General features: G+C 41.1%; 1 protein-coding gene across 1 annotated transcript in view; it reads left to right on the plus strand.

Annotated features, from left to right (window-relative positions):
- Positions 1–21,268, plus strand: part of LOC106591257 (uncharacterized) — a 72,396-nt gene extending 51,128 nt beyond the window's left edge. The window contains exons 20-27 of the mRNA XM_082967225.1: positions 14,639–14,755; positions 15,847–16,085; positions 16,262–16,320; positions 16,445–16,659; positions 16,787–17,043; positions 17,321–17,455; positions 17,594–17,747; positions 17,966–21,268. Of these exons, the coding sequence (XP_082823351.1) occupies positions 14,639–14,755; positions 15,847–16,085; positions 16,262–16,320; positions 16,445–16,659; positions 16,787–17,043; positions 17,321–17,455; positions 17,594–17,747; positions 17,966–18,021 (1,232 nt within the window). The 3' untranslated portion in view covers positions 18,022–21,268. The remainder of the gene's footprint in view (positions 1–14,638; positions 14,756–15,846; positions 16,086–16,261; positions 16,321–16,444; positions 16,660–16,786; positions 17,044–17,320; positions 17,456–17,593; positions 17,748–17,965) is intronic.
- Positions 21,269–21,631: the final 363 nt, after the last annotated feature.

A 21,631-nucleotide genomic window follows, 5' to 3' on the forward strand; every position in this document is an offset into this window, starting at 1 on the left:
CCTCCACGTGCCTGTATGACCTCCCTACAACGCCTGGGCATGCTCCTGATGAGGTGGCGGATGGTCTCCTGAGGGATCTCCTCCCAGACCTGGACTAAAGCATCCGCCAACTCCTGGACAGTCTGTGGTGCAACGTGGCATTGGTGGATGGAGCGAGACATGATGTCCCAGATGGGCTCAATTGGATTCAGGTCTGGGGAATGGGCGGGCCAGTCCATAGCATCAATGCCTTCCTCTTGCAGGAACTGCTGCCACATGAGGTCTAGCATTGTCTTGCATTAGGAGGAACCCAGGGCCAACCGCACCAGCATATGGTCTCACAAGGGGTCTGAGGATCTCATCTCGGTACCTAATGGCAGTCAGGCTACCTCTGGCGAGCACATGGAGGGCTGTGCGGCCCCCCAAAGAAATGCCACCCCACACCATGACTGACCCACCGCCAAACCGGTCATGCTGGAGGATGTTGCAGGCAGCAGAATGTTCTCCATGGCGTCTCCAGACTCTGTCACGTCTGTCACATGTGCTCAGTGTGAACCTGCTTTCATCTGTGAAATTCTGCCAGTGGCGAATTTGCCAATCTTGGTGTTCTCTGGCAAATGCCAAACGTCCTGCACGGTGTTGGGCTGTAAGCACAACCCCCACCTGTGGACGTCGGACCCTCATACCACCCTCGTGGAGTCTGTTTCTGACCGTTTGAGCAGACAAATGCACATTTGTGGCCTGCTGGAGGTCATTTTGCAGAGCTTTGGCAGTGCTCCTCCTGCTCCTCCTTGCACAAAGGCGGAGGTAGCGGTCCTGCTGCTGGGTTGTTGCCCTCCTACGGCCTCCTCCACGTCTCCTGATGTACTGGCCTGTCTCCTGGTAGCGCCTCCATGCTCTGGACACTACGCTGACAGACACAGCAGACACAGCAAACCTTCTTGCCACAGCTCGCATTGATGTAAATGTAATGTGCCATCCTGGATGAGCTGCACTACCTGAGCCACTTGGGTTGTAGACTCCGTCTCATGCTACCACTAGAGTGAAAGCACCGCCAGCATTCAAAAGTGACCAAAACATCAGCCAGGAAGCATAGGAACTGAGAAGTGGTCTGTGGTCACCCCCTGCAGAACCACTCCTTTATTGGGGGTGTCTTGCTTATTGCCTATAATTTCCACCTGTTGTCTATTCCATTTGCACAACAGCATGTGACATTTATTGTCAATCAGTGTTGCTTCCTAACTGGACAGTTTGATTTCACAGAAGTGGGATTGACTTGGAGTTACATTGTGTTGTTTAAGTGTTCCCTTTATTTTTTTGAGCAGTATATTTCACCGAGTCGTGGCTGAACGACATGGATAACATATAGCTGGCTGGGTTTTCATTTTCATCAGCAAGATAGAACAGTTGCCTCCGTTAAAACAAGGGGTGGTGGTCTGTTTCTTTGTAAATAACAGCTGGTGCACCAAATCTAATATTAAGTTAGTCTCAAGGTTTTGCTCACCTGAGGTAGAGTATCTCATGATAAGCTGTAGACTATACTATTTACCAAGAGTTTTCATCTATATTTTTCGGAGATGTCTATTTACCACCACAAACTGATGCTGGCACTAACACCACACTCAATGAGCTGTATAAGGCCATAAGCCAATAGGAAAACGCTCATCCAGAGGCGATGCTCCTAGTGGCCGGGGACTTTAAACTTATGTCAGTTTTACCTAATTTCTACCAGCATGTTACATGTGCAACCAAAAACTCTAGACCACCTTTACTCCACACACAGAGACGCGTACAAATCTCTCCCTCACCCTCCATTTGGCAAATATGATCATAACTCTATACTCCTGATTCCTGCTTACAAGCAAAAACTAAAGCAGGAAGTACCAGTGACTAGCTCAATACGGAAGTGGTCAGATGACGCAGATGCTAAGCTACAGGACTGTTTTACTAGCACAGACTGGAATATGTTCCGGGATTCTTCTGTTGGCATTGAGGAGTACACCATCAGCCACTGGTTTCATCAATAAGTGCATCGATGACATCTTCCTCACAGTGACCGTACGTACATACCCCAACCAGAAGCCATGGATTACAGACAACATCCGCAATGCTAGAGCTGCCGCTTTCAAGGAACGGGACTCTAACCCGGAAACTTATAATAAATCCCGCTATGCCCTCCGACGAACCATCAAACAGTGAAAATGTCAATACAGGGCTAAGATTGAATCGTACTACACCGGCTCCGACGCTCGTAGTCCGGACTACAAAGGGAACCACAGCCGCGAGCTGCCAGTGACACGAGCCTACCAGATGAGCTAAATTACTTCTATGTGATCACCCTCTCCGTAGCTGATGTGAGTAAGACCTTTAAACAGGTCAACATTCACAAGGCCGCAGGGCCAGATGGATTACCAGGACGTGTAGTCCGAGCATGCGTGGACCAACTGGCATGTGTCTTCACTGACATTTTCAACCTGTCCCTGACCGAGTCTGTAATACCAACATGTTTCAAGCAGACCACCATAGTCCCTGTGCCCAAGAACATCAAGGTAACCTTCCTAAATGACTACAAACCCATAGCACTCACGTCTGTAGCCATGAAGTGTCTTTGAAAGGCTGGTCATGGCTCACATCAACACCATTATCCCAGAAACCCTAGACCCCCTCCAATTTGCATACCGCTCCAACAAATCCACAGATGATGCAATCTCTATTGCACTCCACACTGCCCTTTCCCATCTGGACAAAAGGAACACCTATGTGAGAATGCTATTCATTGACTACAACTCAGCATTCAACACCATAGTGTCCTCAAAGCTCATCACTAAGCTAAGGACCCTGGGACTAAACTCCCTCTGCAACTGGATCCTGGACTTCCTGATGGGCCGCTCCCAGGTGGTAAGGATAGGTAACAACACATTGGCCATGCTGATCCTCAACACGGGTGCCCCTCTGGGGTGCGTGCTCAGTCCCCTCCTGTGCTCCCTGTTCACCCATGACTGCATTGCCAATCACGACTCCAACACCCTCATTAAGTTTGCTTACGGCACGAGTGGTAGGCCTGATCACCGACAATGATGAGATGGCCTGTAGGGAGGAGGTCAGAGACCTGGCAGTGTGGTACCAGGATAAAAACCTCTCCATCGACGTGATCAAGACAAAGGAGATGATTGTGGACTACAGGATGGGGCTGTAGTGGAGCAAGTTGAGAGCTTCAAGTTCCTTGGTGTCCACATCCCCAACAAACTATCATGGTCCAAACACCAAGACAGTCATGAAGAGGGCACGGAAATGCCTATTCCCCCTCAGGAAACAGAAAAGATTTGGCATGGGTCCTCAGATCCTCAAAGTTCTCCAGCTGCACCATCGAGAGCATCCAGACTGGTTGCATCACTGCCTGGTATGGCAACTGCTCGGCCCCCGACCGCAAGGCACAACAGAGGGTAGTGTGTACAGCCCTGTGCATCACTGGGGCCAAGCTGTCAGAGGAAGGCCCTAAAAATTGTCAACGACTCCAGCCACCCTAGTCATAGACTTTTCTCTCTGCTACCACACGGCAAGCGGTACCGGAACACCAAGTCTAGGTCCAAAAGGCTTCTTAACAGCTTCTACCCCCAAGCCATAAGACTCCTGAACAGCTAATCAAATGGCTACCCAGACTATTTGCATTGTCCCCAACCCCCCCTCCACTATTTGTACACTGCTGCTACTCTGTTTATTTTTTATGCATAGTCACTTTACCTCTATCTACATGTACATATTACCTCAATTACCTTGACTAACCTGTGCCCCCACACATTTACTCTGTACCGGTGCCCCCTGTATTTAGCCTTGCTACTGTTATTTTATTGTTGCTCTTTAATAATAATAATGATATATATTCTTTTTTTTACTTCAGTTTATTTTAGTAAATACTTTAACACTTTTTCTTAACTGAATTGTTGGTTAATTTCACTCCAATGCATGTGACAAATACAATTTAATTTGATTTTGATCTTCAGGTCGTAGCTCTAGAAAGAGCCTGAGTGGAAACAAAGGATCTTCCACCTGAATTATCAATTCCTAATAACGGATTTACTACATTGTACTTCACTGTAGTGTCTGTCCACTGAAATGATATGCAGGTATCCTTGCCATACTCATCAGCGCATGCCATATACTTAATTTGTATGTGCTTACTAGTTACATTTTCTATAGTTACTACTATCCCCAACATACATGAGGGAATATCCTTATTCCGTTCAACTCTGCACCGTGCACTCCATTTCCAGATATTAGTCTCATATTCCCTTCCCCATGTGTGTTTAAACCCCTGGGACCAGGAACACATGGACATAGTTGGTTGACATAGGTATAAGGGGGTGTTGTTGTCAGTTATCTCCTTATAACAGTGTCCCCTCCATTAGTCATATTTAGTATCCTCATCTTAAACCTTGCGTTTTGTCCTTCTCTAACCCCTATTCTATATGTTACTCTTCCTTGCCTGTCCTTATTTAGAGTAGTTTGTCTTTTGCTTCTCAACAATGGTAGAGATTCGGTACGATTTATGCCGACTGGTTGTGGATCTGGATGTATCAAGAATATTATTAATACTATGATGCAGCTTAGGGTCCCCCATTTTCCAAAAAATTGCCAACCCTCTCCTGCCTGTAGCCGATCTGCCCGGAACCACCCCATACTCACACTCTAGGAGCACACACAGTGATGACAGGTCGGGTTAGGGAATCTTCGTTAAGAAGGTAACCCCTGAACCCTATTAGTTATCGGTTCTTCTCCTAACTCTGTGTGTGTGTGATCAGTAGTGCTCGTATGTGTTCCTACCTTCTTGCAGTGGGTAACGTGGATCCAAGTGGCTCTCTCAGCTATTCTAATGTCAAAGGCGGTGATTAACCTCTCTGGGCTAGGCGGGACGAATTCGTCCCACCTACGCAACAGCCAGTGTAATCCAGTGGCGCGATTTTCAAATACCTTAGAAATGCTATTACTTCAATTTCTCAAACATATGACTATTTTACAGCATTTTAAAGACAAGACTCTCGTTAATCTAACCACACTGTCCGATTTCAAAAAGGCTTTACAACGAAAGCAAAACATTAGATTATGTCAGCAGAGTACCCAGCCAGAAATAATCAGACACCCATTTTTCAAGCTAGCATATAATGTCACAAAAACCCAGAAGACAGCTAAATGCAGCACTAACCTTTGATGATCTTCATCAGATGACAACCCTAGGACATTATGTTATACAATACATGCATGTTTTGTTCAATCAAGTTCATATTTATATCAAAAACCAGCTTTTTACATTAGCATGTGACGTTCAGAACTAGCATACCCCCCGCAAACTTCCGGGGAATTCGCTAACATTTTACTAAATTACTCACGATAAACGTTCACAAAAAGCATAACAATTATTTTAAGAATTATAGATACAGACCTCCTCTATGCACTCGATATGTCCGATTTTAAAATAGCTTTTTGGTGAAAGCACATTTTGCAATATTCTAAGTACATAGCCCAGGCATCACGGGCTCGCTATTTAGACACCCGGCAAGTTTAGCACTCACCATAATCATATTTACTATTATAAACATTTCATTACCTTTTGTTGTCTTCGTCAGAATACACACCCAGGACAGCTACTTCAATAACAAATGTTGGTTTGGTCCAAAATAATCCATCGTTATATCCGAATAGCGGCGTTTTGTTCGTGCGTTCCAGACACTATCCGAAATAGTAAAGATGTGTCACGCGCTTGGCGCAATTCGTGACAATAAAATTCTAAGTATTCCATTACCGTACATCGAAGCATGTCAACCGCTGTTTAAAATCAATTTTTACGACATTTTTCTCGTAGAAAAGCGATAATATTCCGACAGGGAATCTCCTTTTCGGCAAACAGAGGAAAAAATCCCAAAGGCGGGGGCGGTCGGGGTCACGCGCATAAGCTAGTGTCTCTTGATGGGCCACTTGAGAAAGGCGATAATGTGTTTCAGCCTGGGGCTGGAATGACGACATTCTGTTTTTTCCCGGGCTCTGAGCGCCTATGGACGACGTGGGAAGTGTCACGTTAGAGCAGAGATCCTTAGTAAATGATAGAGATGGAAAAGAAGTTCAACAAATGGTCAGACAGGCCACTTCCTGTAAAGGAATCTCTCAGGTTTTGACCTGCCATTTGAGTTCTGTTATACTCACAGACACCATTCAAACAGTTTTAGAAAATGTAGGGTGTTTTCTATCCATATGTAATAAGTATATGCATATCCTAGTTACTGAGTAGGAGTGGTAACCAGATTAAATCGGGTATGTTTTTTATCCAGCCGTGTCAATGCTGCCCCCTAGCCCTAACAGGTTAACAGAACCTGGTAGGGTCCTTCCCAATGGGGCTGTTTCCAGTCTTTTCGTTTCAACGATTGGATCCACACCCAGTCTCCAGGCTGAATTGCGTGAATCACCTTCTCCTGTAATTCACCTGCTGGACACAAAATCTTGGACATACGAGTGGTTAACAAACAGTCTTCTCGTGTTCTACTAATATATCTTCAACTTCTATGTCTGCCTGTTCTAATCTCCCTAACTCTGGTATTCTATAGACTCTACCTGATTAGCTAAATTGTAATCCATTATGTAAAGAAATAGATCCTAGTACACCAACTCTAGGGGTAATATTTTGACCTAATATTTTAGCTACCATAATCCTGTCCTCCAAGTAAGTTGGGAACGCTTCTATCCATTTACTATTCTTATCTATTATTGCTAAACACCACTTCTTTCCCTCACTTTGGGATAGGTTATAAAATATATCAATGAGGTCCATTTCCAATTGTTGGAATGGATATTCTACCTGGGGGGTATTCTCCCAGTGGTGCTTTTACTCTACCTTGATGATTATGCTGTGCACAAATAACACATCTGTAACAATTCTTTTAAAGTCATTTGTAATTCCGTATGCTATGAGGTGTTTTCTTATTATTTCTACCATCCCCCCTGTTGATACATGGCTTTGCCCATGCATCAATATTCCTGCATTTCTGAACAACGACTTAGGTAGTAAGGGCAACTTATCCATGTACCAAGTCCCATCTGTATAGCCCGCTCCTACTTTTCCCATTTTGAAATCTCCTTAACTGGTGCTCTAGTTTGTCCGTCCTGTAATACCATTTTGTCTATGTTCACTTCCTCTTTCAACAAATGCTGTGTCGGCAGCTGCGGCTTGAGGCCTGCCCATTCCGCTTCCTGTTTTGCCTTCCTGTTGCCCTTGCAAATTTTCTCCCTTCCCTTAGAGTGCGCCTCACACTTACAAATAGCAAACTTTTCTGGTAAAAGTACAACATCTAATAAATTCAAAATCAACTGGGCATGTGTAATAGGTTTCCCAGAAGTGGTTACCATTCCTCTTTTGACCGAATCCTCAACTACCCATACTGGCCCCTCACTCTAAATCACTCCTTATAGTAGCTGAGTATATATTACATCCTTCAGTCATACATCGGGGCGTCTTTCTTTACTAAAACATTAGAGAATTGCATTATGCTTGGGACTATAACATGGAGGGTACAACGTCTAACCTGTCTATAATTTAACTATGCTAGCCTTCACTTAGTAACTGTTATCTAACCATTCTGTGTCACTTCTATCTTCTCCTCCTCCTAGCCCCCCTCCTTTCTTCCTACTACTTCCAACCCATCACGGTCCCAGCAGTGCGGGGGAGGACTTCTCCGTCTGCCCTTCCTTCTATCTGTCTGTCGCTCTTTCTTATAACAGTCAGTGTCACATATTGGTTCTGTTTCCACCTATTGACTAACTATCTCACTGTTCCCCCTGTTGGCTCTCATGTATTTCAGAAAAATCAATGTTTATAGTAGTAATCTCTGAGATTATTCCATAGCTACTTAAATGTATCTCCATACTCTCAATGATCCTGGATCACCACAGATGTCATATATCCCTCTCCTATTGGCTTAGAATATATCCTATATACTTAACCTAAGTCTACCATTATTACACTTATTCTTGCTAAATATAATAATAATATGTCAATTTCACAACATTGTTGTGTTAAATTCCTTACACTGCATCCGACAACAGCTGACTTCCTAAGGGAAAATACACTTAGCTAGATAATGTATTAAAATACCACTACTGGTCATAAGATATTCAAATTACATAATCAGATCAAATTTACTAATCTGAACTACTCCACAAAGAAAATCATTGTACCCTTATCGTCATTCTGTCTTCTCATTGGTTCAAATTACCAATGTGTCTAAGAATTTTAAACTCCATAATTATCAGTTCTACAAGTTTCCTTAAAATCAGTATCATAAATTACCTTAAATTCACTATCCAAATGGCCCTTCCATGAGGCTGATCAGACCACAAAGGAGAGCCATGATAGAGGTCAAAAGTCATACCACCCTTTCAAAAATGTCCTTTCTTACTTTATTAGACAAATTAAAGAAAAACCGTCAAACCTTATGTACATGTTGTATCCCAGGTTCTCAGAATTATACAAATAATTCACGTTTATAAAAATAATTCACATGTTTAATTAAAACTCAGAAAATAAAACTTCTAAAATGCCATGTGTGTATACCCCTTTAAGATATCCTGTCCCTAGGAAACTTTCCAAAGGGAGACAATGAAGCGCTCCTTTTTTCAGAAAAAGACCACAAACATTTGGTCAGCATTCATTATACTACACCGATTCAGAAACACAACGTTGACTACAAATAAAAACGTAATAATAACTCCACTGTACTCCCTCAAATCATTAATCATTCATTTTAAACTTCCTCGATGGTTGTGTACTTAATTGAACATGCGCTACCCTTGGATACAATACTGTACTTCAAATCTATGAAACTCCCCTATTTGACTAATTTGACCCAAGCTTGCTTTACGACATTAAAACCCCTTCAGTTTGTCTGCAAACAGGCCCATTCTGTTTGCTAGGAATACCCTGCTATTATACCCACAACTGTGTTTAATGTGCCTTGTCCCTATAAAAATAAAATGAACTCATCCTGCAATTCACTTTACTGACCTGACATTGTTCCATGCAATGGGAACAGATTATAATGTTAGCATACATTCACTTCCTGTTCAATTCACTGGTGTTACTTAACAATCAAACCAAGAATCAATAACCAGAATCTATCACAAAACTTTTACGATTCAACTATTCAGACGAGAATTGCTTCCAGCCACATATAGTCCAGCGCTCACAACCAACTCTCCTCTTTTTACCCGTAGGCAAAAATATTACCTCTTCTCAAACAACGTTCTGCCTTACCTCTATCGTAAGATTAAAACCAATGTTACAACTTTCGGCTTCACTCTTATGAAATGTCCAAGACTTTAAAAATATAATGTAAATCGCCAAATTTATAAAATACTTCTTTCAACTCTTTTAGAATATAAATAAACACCTTTCGGTGGGTACAACGTTATCGCAATTACCTATCTGCTCATTATACTTAATTAGATTTAGGTAACTGTCTCTTCCTTGATTCAGTTATTTAAATACAACTCCCATTCTCTATATGTCCTTTCGGCAGGCCATTTAGACAACAAACAACGTACTTTATCGAATTCACCTTGCTATTATTTTGAATGAATTAGTCTTTCAATTTAAACTAAACAAGCTATCAAAACGTTCGGTTTCCATCTTAAACAAACACTAACAACCGTATTGTTCCAGGCAAAACATACCAATAGTTAAATTACCATCAGAAACTTACATTTTAGTCCCCTGGTGCATAGGCTGGGATACGAACCTGGGCCTCTCGCATGGCAGGCGAGAATTCTACCTCTGAACCACCAATGCTATTGCTTAGGGCTGCAATTTCGGTGGTTGTGTCCTACTCGGTCACAATGTTTACATGGAGCCCTACACTCCCGGGTGAAATGTCCTGTCTTATCGCAATTCAAATGCTTTCTATCGTCTGGTTCTATCCATTTTCTACTCTCCCCGTTTCCCCCTTTCTCCACCTCTATCCACTTTCTCAATAAGTTTGCTAAATCCTGTTCTCCTTTCTGTGTCCCTGTGGGGGCCTTGGGAGTCCTCTCCATCTGAGAGGATTTACTACTCATGTTCGTTCAATTACTATTGTTGTTATTATGCTTCTCCTCACAATCTATGTGTGCGTTCTATTACTCTGTGTGCTTTCTACCGTTATTATCCTTAACCTATGTTGATAAATACATACTGTTAATCTTTCCTCTAGGATCTTAGAATAATTATTTTTATGACTTTTGATAGATTATTGGGTCTCACACGGACACAACAATAAGCTATTTCCCTGAGGTTGTAAGGCCCTGGTTAACAGCCCATTTTTCCGTTGTTACTTGTGGCTTTTGACAGATATATTGATCAATCTCACACGCAATTATCTTCTTACCCCCGTGGAAATTTCCCAATGTGTATTCTCACAATCTATGTGTGTCACTACTTCTTCCTACTACGCCCGATTTCCTATCTTCCAATTGCCTAGAATACTACCTATATCAGGGTTCTCTAAACAAAATTCTAAAGACAGGTCACCAGGGTCTTTAGTTTATTTTGGTACTGCAGGTACCCTATGTCATTACAGACAAAGTCACTGAGGACTTAACTGCCTAGGTGGCTCCACACCCGATTCCTATCTTCCAATTGCATAGAACACTACCTATATCAGGGTTCTCTACACAAAATTCTAAAGATAGGACACCAGGTTAAAATGCCCTGGCGCATATTCCAGCGTTTGACACCTAGATTACATCAAAATCCTTCTCATCTTTCATTTAACGCAATCATACCGATATCATTCCCCAAATCCGCGTGAATAAAGATTTACTGACCTTTGTCTTATAGGCTGGGAAAAGCAATGCAGGTTGGATCCCGTCACCGTCTCTGTCGACCTTAGATATTTACCAGCCTGTTATGGAACCCCAATTTCAGGGGACAGGTCTTTAATCTACGAGTCAATGACCCGCCCGTGCACGGTTTTCGGCGTGTTACCTTCGGAAGACAGGGACAGATTTTGGGATCCGGCACAAAGGACCAATTGTTAGGAGAATTATGTTCTCAATGTTAACTTCAATTAAAATACTCCGTCTGCATCTCAGAGTTCGTAAAGTTCTGGTTTAAATAAAACAGACAGAATTCCCAGTTTACAATAGTCACGAATGTTTATTCACCAGAGTGCTCTGCAGTTCATACACAAAACATCTATTATATACCAGTCTCCTCATTTACGCACACACATTACACACTAACATTAAGAGTTAATTGTCGTCTTCCCCAGAACTCTCAACACTGTAAATCCTTACCCAGCCGACAGTTTTATTCCTCTGAGATTAGGGAAACCTTGAGGGGTACTCCCTCTCATATCATAAACCCTTAGAGTTCAAGCTAGGTCAGGTCAACCACAGTTTAACAGTTCTTGGTGTTTACTTAAACACACAGACACCCATTCCTCTCTTATCCTAGTCAATCTCATGTGACTTATGCTTAACCCTTTAGTTACTCATTCTACAGGCTATATAGACCATATCCCTAAATTCAGGGTAGAATTATTTAATCATTACATTCAAGCAGGAATTCCCTTAATAGCTTTATTAACCTCTTACATCTAGACGTTCCGCTAGCGGAACACCTGCTCCAATAGCCAATGATGGGCGTGGCGCGAATTACAAATTCCTCAAAAATACAAAAACTTCCATTTTTCAAACATATGACTATTTTACACCATTTTAAAGACAAGACTCTCCTTTATCTAACCACACTGTCCGATTTCAAAAAGGCTTTACAACGAAAGCAAAACATTAGATTATGTCAGCAGAGTACCCAGCCAGAAATAATCAGACACCCATTTTTCAAGCTAGCATATAATGTCACATAAATCCAAACCACAGCTAAATGCAGCACTAACCTTTGATGATCTTCATCAGATGACACCCCTAGGACATTATGTTATATAATACATGCATGTTTTGTTCAATCAAGTTCATATTTATATCAAAAACCAGCTTTTTACATTAGCATGTGACGTTCAGAACTAGCATACCCCCCGCAAACTTCCGGTGAATTTACTAAATTACTCACGATAAACGTTCACAAAAAACATAACAATTATTTTAAGAATTATAGATACAGAACTCCTCTATGAACTCGCTATGTCCGATTTTAAAATAGCTTTTCGGTGAAAGCACATTTTGCAATATTCTCAGTAGATAGCCCGGCATCACAGGGCTAGCTATTTAGACACCCAGCAAGTTTAGCACTCACCAAAGTCAGATTTACTATAAGAAAAATGTTATTACCTTTGCTGTTCTTCGTCAGAATGCACTCCCAGGACTTCCACTTCAATAACAAATGTTGGTTTGGTCCCAAATAATCCATTGTTATATCCAAATAGCGGCATTTTGTTCGTGCGTTCAAGACACTATCCGAATGGTAAAGAAGGGTGACGAGCACGACGCATTTCGTGACAAAAAAATATTCCATTACCGTACTTCGAAGCATGTCAACCGCTGTTTAAAATCAATTTTTATGCCATGTTTCTCGTAAAAAAGCGATAATATTCCGACCGGGAATCTGCGTTTAGGTAAAAAGACGAAAGAAAATAAAGCATGGGGTCGACTCGTGCACGCGCCTAAGTCCATTGTCCTCTGATCGGCCACTTACCAAAGGCGATAATGTGTTTCAGCCAGAGGCTGCCTCGATATCATTCAGCTTTTTCCCGGGTTCTGAGAGCCTATGGGAGCCGTAGGAAGTGTCACGTTACAGCAAAGATCCTCAGTCTTGAATAAAAAGAGCCAAGATGAACAAGAACTTGTCAGACAGGTCACTTCCTGTATGGAATCTTCTCAGGTTTTAGCATATAATGTCACATAAACCAAAACCACAGCTAAATGCAGCACTAACCTTTGATGATCTTCATCAGATGACAACCCTAGGACATTATGTTATACAATACATGCATGTTTTGTTCAATCAAGTTCATATTTATATCCAAAAACCAGCTTTTTACATTAGCATGTGACGTTCAGAACCCGCAAACTTCCGGTGAATTTACTAAATTACTCATGATAAACGTTCTCAAAAAACATAACAATTATTTTAAGAATTATAGATACAGAACTCCTTTGTGCAATCGAGGTGTCCGATTTTAAAATAGCTTTTCGGTGAAAGCACATTTTGCAATATTCTGAATAGATAGCCCAGCCATCACGGCTAGCTATTTTGACACCCACCAAGTTTAGCCCTGACCAAACTCCGATTTACTATTAGAAAAGTTTGATTACCTTTGGTGTTCTTCGTCAGAATGCACTCCCAGGACTGCTACTTCAACAACAAATGTTGGTTTGGTTCAAAATAATCCATAGTTATATCCAAATAGCGGTGTTTTGTTCGTGCGTTCAAGACACTATCCAAGGGTGACGAAGGGTTACGCGCCCGACGCGTTTCGTGACAAAAAAATTCTAAATATTCCATTACCGTACTTTGAAGCATGTCAACCGCTGTTTAAAATCAATTTTTATGCCATTTTTCTCGTAAAAAAGCGATAATATTCCGACCGGGAAAGCGTGTTTACGTAGAAAGAGAGAGAAAATAAAAACATGGGATCCCCTCGTGCACGAGCCTGAGTCTCATAGTACTCTGACCGGCCACTATCCAAACGCGCTAATGTTTTTCAGCCAGGGCCTGCAAAGCCACGATTCAGCTTTTTGCCGCCTTCTGAGAGCCCATGGGTGTTTTCTATCCAAAGCCAATAATTATATGCATATTCTAGTTTATGGGCAGGAGTAATAATCAGATTAAATCGGGTACGTTTTTTATCCGGCCGTGAAAATACTGTCCCCTAGTCATAACAGGTTAAACTGACGCATTTGGCAATTCAATTCACTGGCACAATGTAGATTAGCTAGACATACTCATTGATAGCCTATATATACTTTTGGTGAATTCACAGGCAAGACAAGACTGAGATACAGGTGACCAAGATATAACCTATGCACACGGTTCCACGGTCTGTCTGTGTGTGTGTGTTCAGTCTTCGGTCTGTTGCATGTTGAATAGCTTAGCCTACTCATTGATAGCCCCTACTTTAGTGAACTTGCGAGACATTGCAAGCCAAGAAATTTTGAGATACAGCATTGCGAGAAAAAGCTTTTGATTATCGATGCACTGTTAAGACTCTGTCAGCCTGGTGGCCGGACTGCCTGGCTGTGCCCCTCCCCTCTCTCTCCCTCCCTAGCTCCATCTTGAATTCTATGTTATCCTTAAACTTCTTACACAACCATAAAAATACTTTGACAGCTAAAGCAAGCACACACACATTTTCTTCAGATATTGTACCTTCTAATCTAGTTACTACTATTGCTATTCATTTTCAGATTGATTACATCATAAGCTTTCACTCAAAGAGAATCCAGCTGACACTGTAAAAAAAGTTGTACAATAGCAATTTTATATTAATAACAATGTTATATTAATAGCAAAGTGATTGTGCAATGTCTCTTCACTATGTCTTGTGGAACTCAGCTCAGAACTCCGGGAAATCATAAACTGACTTGTGAAGTATTATTGATTCAAAAAATGTGATAAACAGATGCATGTGCTAATAGATGTAACTTGTGCTTTTACAACACATTTGATTCTCACTATCCCTAGGGCGTAAAAGAACAGTGCTGTCTGGAATTTCCAGTGAAGAGAACGAAAACAAACAAGTCCGGCCGGGATCTGGTCGTTTTTCTAGTACTTTGGACAGGCGGGCATCACGCAGTAAAGGTACGATGATCATTTTTTTTGCCAGGCCTCACCCTCTCAGTAATATATAAAGCCCCAGATGGAATTTTGTAGGAAATGTCAAGTTCCTCTTCTCATAGTCCTCCCAGAACCGTAGGCAAGACCTGAAGGATCAACACAATCGTAACTACACAATCAGAAAAAAGGGTATGGTTAGGGTACAGTATTGTTCCCTGGGGTATAAAAATATAAAATACACAATGTACCTTCAGAGGTACCTTTTAGGGTACATGTGCGGATAATGTAGTATAATTATACCAAATATTTTCAATAAAAAGGTACAATCATTGGAGGCGTGGCTTAGTGGGGGCATGGTTCAGGTAGTAATTTTCGGCTAATTAAAGTTTGAGCATGTACGCAGCCAGTTCAGAAGGCTTTATGAAGGCTTACATAAGAGCATATGCAATAAAGAGCTGACACAAATGTAGAGAATTCGGGGGTAGCCCCAACTGGGACTCAAACCTGGGTCCAGCAACTGTCAAGCCAACACCTTTACGCCAAGAGGTCCGTACCTCCTGACAAGGTCGTTCAGGGTTGGGTTAAGGTCGCTACAATATTTACCAACCAAGAACCACCCTTAGCGACCTTTTGGCATAATGGTTAAGGTGTTGGCTTGACAGTTGCTGAACCTTGGTTTGAGTCGCAGTTGGGGCTACCCCCAAATTCGATACATTTGTGTTAAAAGTGGGATGGTGGCGAGGCGTGTACACGTGACGAGGTACATTTTTGCCACTTAAAAGGAACAAATATTCTCTGCGGTGGTACCCTATATAGGCAGATGTTTACCTTTTAGCTCTTTTAAGGTACGAACTGCAAGGGTGCAATTATGTTTCTATAACTAATGGTACAATTGATGTACCTTACAGGGTACCACTACAGTGACAAGCATTTGTACCCCTTTGAGTTCAGTTTGGTAAAAAAAAAAAATCTGAGAGTGTAGGATGTTGATTGAAAATTGCAGATTAACTACACATGAAATATCGTTTTGACAAAATCATGATGAATGGTTATTGATCGATAACCAGAGACTAAAAACTCGCCAAGTGTGATATTCAAACTTTCTCTGTGTGCAGATTCACCTCTCCTCCTGGACTCCAATGATCCCATTGTTGGACAGGCCTTCATCTTCCCAAGACCACCCAGACCCTTGATAGGCTCTCTAACTTTTCCATCATCTAACCAAGGTTCATTTGGAGTGAAGAGTGAGAAACGTGTCAGAGTGTCTGACGGCTTAACTGAGGCCATGGAGGAGTTAAGCATCACAGAATGTAGAATAGTGGACCAGAGCCTGTGTACTACTGACCCTCCCATGGTAAGAACTTCACAAGAAAGAAAGAAAGAAAGAAAGAAAGAAAGAAAGAAAGAAAGAAAGAAAGAAAGAAAGAAAGAAAGAAAGAAAGAAAGAAAGAAAGAAAGAAAGAAAGGACCAGTTTGTTTATATTGAACTACTCTTCAAAATATTCAAAATCTATTGTTTTTACATTTTAGAGATCTCCTGAGAACTTTGAACCAGGTGTCGATGATCATGAGGGCAAGGGAGCATATCAGTAACTTGGTCTTCTCTTACTTGTTTTCTCATTGATATTTAGTACAGACAATGCCACATTGTTTTAAAATCTAATTCAGGAAATCTAATTTAAATGTCATTCTTCACCATTGTTTGCTCTACAGGTTCCAGTGCCCCAGTGCAGGTCTGTTCCAGTGCAGTATAACAGACCTGGTGTTTAGGATGGAGGGAGAGGGAGAGGTGCTTTATAGGACAGTCCCCTGGGACAGGAGGCTTCTAGCCCAGAGAGGCAAGAGGCCTGCAGGACCCCTGTTCAAGTTTACATGCCTTAAGTTGTCTGTCTGTCAACTACGCCTCCCACACTGTGAGATTCATTCTGGTAAGTAATACATTTCCAGGGAGGTTATAGACTATGTATTCTTAATTACCATCAGTAGCATCACTACTCCACTACTGGGTTGTCATTGTCATCTGAACAGAAGATTAATGTTCTCTTTCTCTCCTAGAGGGTGGATGTGACTTCCTGTCTGTAGCCCATGTGACTGATGATGACAGTATGGAGTTTCTCCTTCCCCATGAGACAACAGAAACTCACGTCATATTAAACATCACTGGATTCTGCAAATATGGCATCACCAAGGAACAGGAAGCTCCTGTCTCTCCTATCCGTGCTCTGGTGCTACTATTTTACCAACTCCCAGATGATAAAAATAATTCCACCCTAAATGTATTGTTGCTGCCCAGAAATGTTGACATTGAAGAGGTAAGTAGATCAGAGTTGTCAAACTCCTCTTTGGTTGGAATTCTATCATATTCGTACTGTTGAACTGACCTTTTGCCACAGAACAATATTTTGGGGTGTAATGTAATTCTAAATGGTGAATCCAGACCTGGGGGCATCTCACTCACCAACCCAACATCTTAACCATTACATCAAGATGATACCCTCAAGGTCCGAGGGCGACATTTTGGCTTCCATGTTTCAGGTACTGCTACTAAATCATGACAGTGTGTTCCAAACCATTTCCAATCCTCTCAAGGTGTGTAAGACCAGGAGGACAAGGAATGGAGACAGAGAAATCTACATTGAAAAAAATCCTAACTGTAGACTAACCCCGGACCAAGAATATACCCTCTCCACCGATCTAACAGATGAACATCACATAGATCCAAAGGTAGGCTAATAAATATGAACTAGAGAGAGAGAGGAAATGTGTTAACACGTCAATACTTTTGTGATGCTACCTTGATAAGATATAGAAATCACATACAATTCTGTTTGATTTGATATTTGTGCTTTTGTTTCTCTCCAGGAAGCAGAGTTTGTGGATTATGATTCCTATACAAACTACATGCCAACATTTCAGTTGTATTTACAAACTGTTATTAAAAAAGTGAATCTTCTTCTGGAAGAACATGGTGGTCCAGAAAATGAACGTATATGGGACCGCCTTGTTTCACTACCAGGTAACTGAAATTCAAAGAGAGTAGGAGTTACGATAGAACTAGTAGTAATACTAGCATTTTACATGACATTAGTAACAGTCATTGTAGTAGTGATAACAGTAGTAGTAGTAATATTAGTAGTAGTAGTCATATCGTTGTTGTTGTTGATTCAATTACATTAATTATGATACATCATTATTTTTCTATATAGTACAACACCTTCTCTTTCTCATCCACAGTCTCCCCAACAGAAGTTCCATCTTCAGGTAACGGTTCTCATCAAACCTTGTCTTAGTCTCATCACCGATGGTTTCCTTATCATAAACAATGATACTATGAGGAAATCAAATGTGAAGAACTCAAATGATCCTAATGGTTTTGTGTTGTTAAATGAATGATGGTGTACAGTGCCTTTCATTGGATCTTGCCTGCAGTGTAGCCTAGCTCACTTTAAATACTATATACCCACTATTTAATGATATGGATGGTCTGTCAAATGACAATTTCTTGAGGATCATGTGTAATCAAGGTCTCTTTTTATCCAGTTAAACCACCAGGTGGTGCTACAGCAGGTAAATATAAGTTCCTGTCTTCCCCCAAGATATTTAATTGTGGTGGAGGAGAGAGTTCCCCAATATCAGATTTTTTTCAGTAAACACACTAATGTAGCTTTTTAGACTCCTAAAGATAAGGGAAAGAAAACAGTTACTTAATGGTGAGCAAGTGTTTCGCCTTTTTCTTTTCAATTATGAGTTAATTGTTTGACTACTGTGGTTGAGTGCCTTCCACTTCTTTCCTAATTCAATTACAATTATTAAAGGTAGACTCAGCAAGATGGAATCATCACACAACAGGGACTTGTTGTTTACATACAAGGAGAATATGATCCTTCAGGACTGTTTATTTTAGTTATTACTATGTCACGTTATATTTCTCATCGTTTTATTTTTCTGTATCCAGTGACAACAAATGTTTCTTATCTGCTGCTGGGCACTCTGGCAGAGCTGGTTTCAAAAGAGCTGGAGGCATTTCAGTGGCACCTGATTCAGGGTGTGGAGGGCTTTACTTCAATCCCAAGGGGCCAGCTGGAGAACGCTAACAAACAGGTCACAGTGGTTAGGATGGTGCAGCAATACCTTGACGACGGCGCTGTGAAGATCACACTGGAGATCCTGAGGAAGATGGACCAGAACAAACTGGCTGATGACTTACAGAAGAAGTTCCCAAACAATGTCTGAATTGTATACAGTATGTCTACAACTGTATATGTGTTCACACGTCAAGTCTTCTCGAGTTGGGCTCGGTGATGGAACAACTGCTGAACATCTGAGTATGTGGTTGTTTGTGTGGGAAGGGTGGATTGTGTGTGTGTGTATCCCACATCTGTTGTTATGGGGTAATGGTGTTAGGGACAATATACTGTAGGATGAATCACAATAATGATTTGCCAAAATAATAATTCCTTGCCAAAAATGTGATTTTTGTAATGTCAGTCCTGGTTATAGGTAACAATCCTTTGTATAAACTGCCTACATTATTACACATGTTATTATTTAATTGTGGAAATAAATTAAGATATGCAAGATTTATATATATATACATATATATATATATATATATACAGTTGAAGTCGGAAGTTTACATACACCTTAGCCAAATACATTTCAACTCAGTTTTTCACAATTCCTGACATTTAATCCTAGTAAAAAATCCCTGTCTTAGGTCAGTTAGGATCACCACTTTATTTTAAGAATGTGAAATGACATAATAGTAGAGAGTGATTTATTTCAGCTTTTATTTATTTCATCACATTCCCAGTGGGTCAGAAGTTGACATACACACAATTAGTATTTGGTAGCATTGCCTTTAAATTGTTTAACTTGGGTCAAACGTTTTGGGTAGCCTTCCACAAGCTTCCCCCAATAAGTTGGGTGAATTTTGGCCCATTCCTCCTGACAGAGCTGGTGAAACTCAGTCAGGTTTGTAGGCCTCCTTGCTCGCACGCGCTTTTTCAGTTCTGCCCACAAAATGTTCTATTGGATTGAGGTCAGGGCTTTGTGATGGCCACTCCAATACCATGACTTTGTTGTCCTTAAGTCATTTTGCCACAACTTTGGAAGTATGCTTGGGGTCAATGTCCATTTGGAAGACCCATTTGCGACCAAGCTTTAACTTCCTGACTGATGTCTTGAGATGTTGCTTCAATATATCCACATAATTTTCCTTCCTCATGGTGCCATCTATTTTGTGAAGTGCACCAGTCCCTCCTGCAGAAAAGCACCCCCACAACATGATGCTGCCACCCCCGTGCTTCATGGTTGGTATGGTGTTCTTCGGCTTGCAGACCTCCCCCTTTTCCTCCAAACATAACAATGGTCATTATGGCCAAACAGTTCTATTTTTGTTTCATCAGACCAGAGGACATTTCTCCAAAAAGTACGATCTTTGTCCCCATGTGCAGTTGCAAACCGTAGTCTGGCTTTTTTATGGCGGTTTTGGAGCAGTGTCTTCTTCCTTGCTGAGTGGCTTTTCAGTTTATGTCGATATAGGACTCGTTTTACTGTGGATATAGATACTTTTGTACCTGTTTCCTCCAGCATCTTCACAAGGTCCTTTGCTGTTGTTCTGGGATTGATTTGCACTTTTCGCACCAAAGTACGTTCATCTCAAGTAGACAGAACGCGTCTCCTTCCTGAGCGGTATGACGGCTGCGTGGTCCCATGGTGTTTATACTTGCGTACTATTGTTTGTACAGATGAACGTGGTACCTTCAGGCATTTGGAAGTTGCTCCCAAGGATGAACCAGACTTGTGGAGGTCTACAATTTTTTTCTGAGGTCTTGGCTGATTTCTTTTGATTTACCCATGATGTCAAGCAAAGAGGCACTGAGTTTGTAGGTAGGCCTTGAAATACATCCACAGGTACACCTCCAAATAACTCAAATTATGTCAATTAGCCTATCAGAAGCTTCTAAAGCCGTTACATAATTTTCTGGAATTTTCCAAGCTGTTTAAAGGCACAGTCAACTTAGTGTATGTAAACTTCTGACTCACTGGAATTGTGATAAAGTGAATTATAAGTGAAATAATCTGTCTGTAAACGATTGTTGGAAAAATTACTTGTCATGCACAAAGTAGATGTCCTAACCGACTTACCAAAACTATAGTTTGTTAATAAGAAATTTGTGAAGTGGTTGAAAAACGAGTTTTAATGACTCCAACCTAAGTATATGTAAACTTACGACTTCAACTGTATCTGCACATATGTGATGTATTCTGACATTTTTGGGAACAACTTTTGGCCCTGGGGCCCACTTTCAGATCTACTGGCTAAAAAGTAATCGCTTTAACTGTCTTGAATGAGCCTCATGTCTCAGGTGAAGTCACTGCTCAGGTAAAGTTCAGAGACTTTGCTTTTTAAAGGTCAAATAAGGGACATAATTTTTATATCTTTATATATAGAGGCTTACAAGCATTTCCCGGTGCCATTGACACCCGCTGTAACCTGTGCACGTGATGAATAAACATTTGATTTATAGTAGACTACACTGCATATTTTTAAGCGTTTAACATTTCCACGTCATTATCCCTACATAAACACATTTATCTGATCCATTCATTCATGAAAAACTTATCATGAGATTATTGTGGTCACAGGTCCCAAAGTGCAGTCATCATCAACACAACCATCATATTGGACTGACTTATTTTAGTCTAAACCTGACTGATGCATTGAGAACAAGCATTTCCAACAGTAATTATTTTTCTAGAAACTATATTGTCTTTGGAGAAGACTGTTTAAACTTTAGCTACAGTGGCCGTTTTAGCATGTTAATTTAATTTAAAAAATGTAATTGTGGGATGCATGCCAGCAAAGCCACTACACAACACTAAACAATAGATGAA

Source organism: Salmo salar, chromosome 02 (assembly GCF_965601325.2).
Source record: "Salmo salar chromosome 02, fSalSal1, whole genome shotgun sequence".
Taxonomy (NCBI): Eukaryota; Metazoa; Chordata; class Actinopteri; order Salmoniformes; family Salmonidae; genus Salmo; species Salmo salar.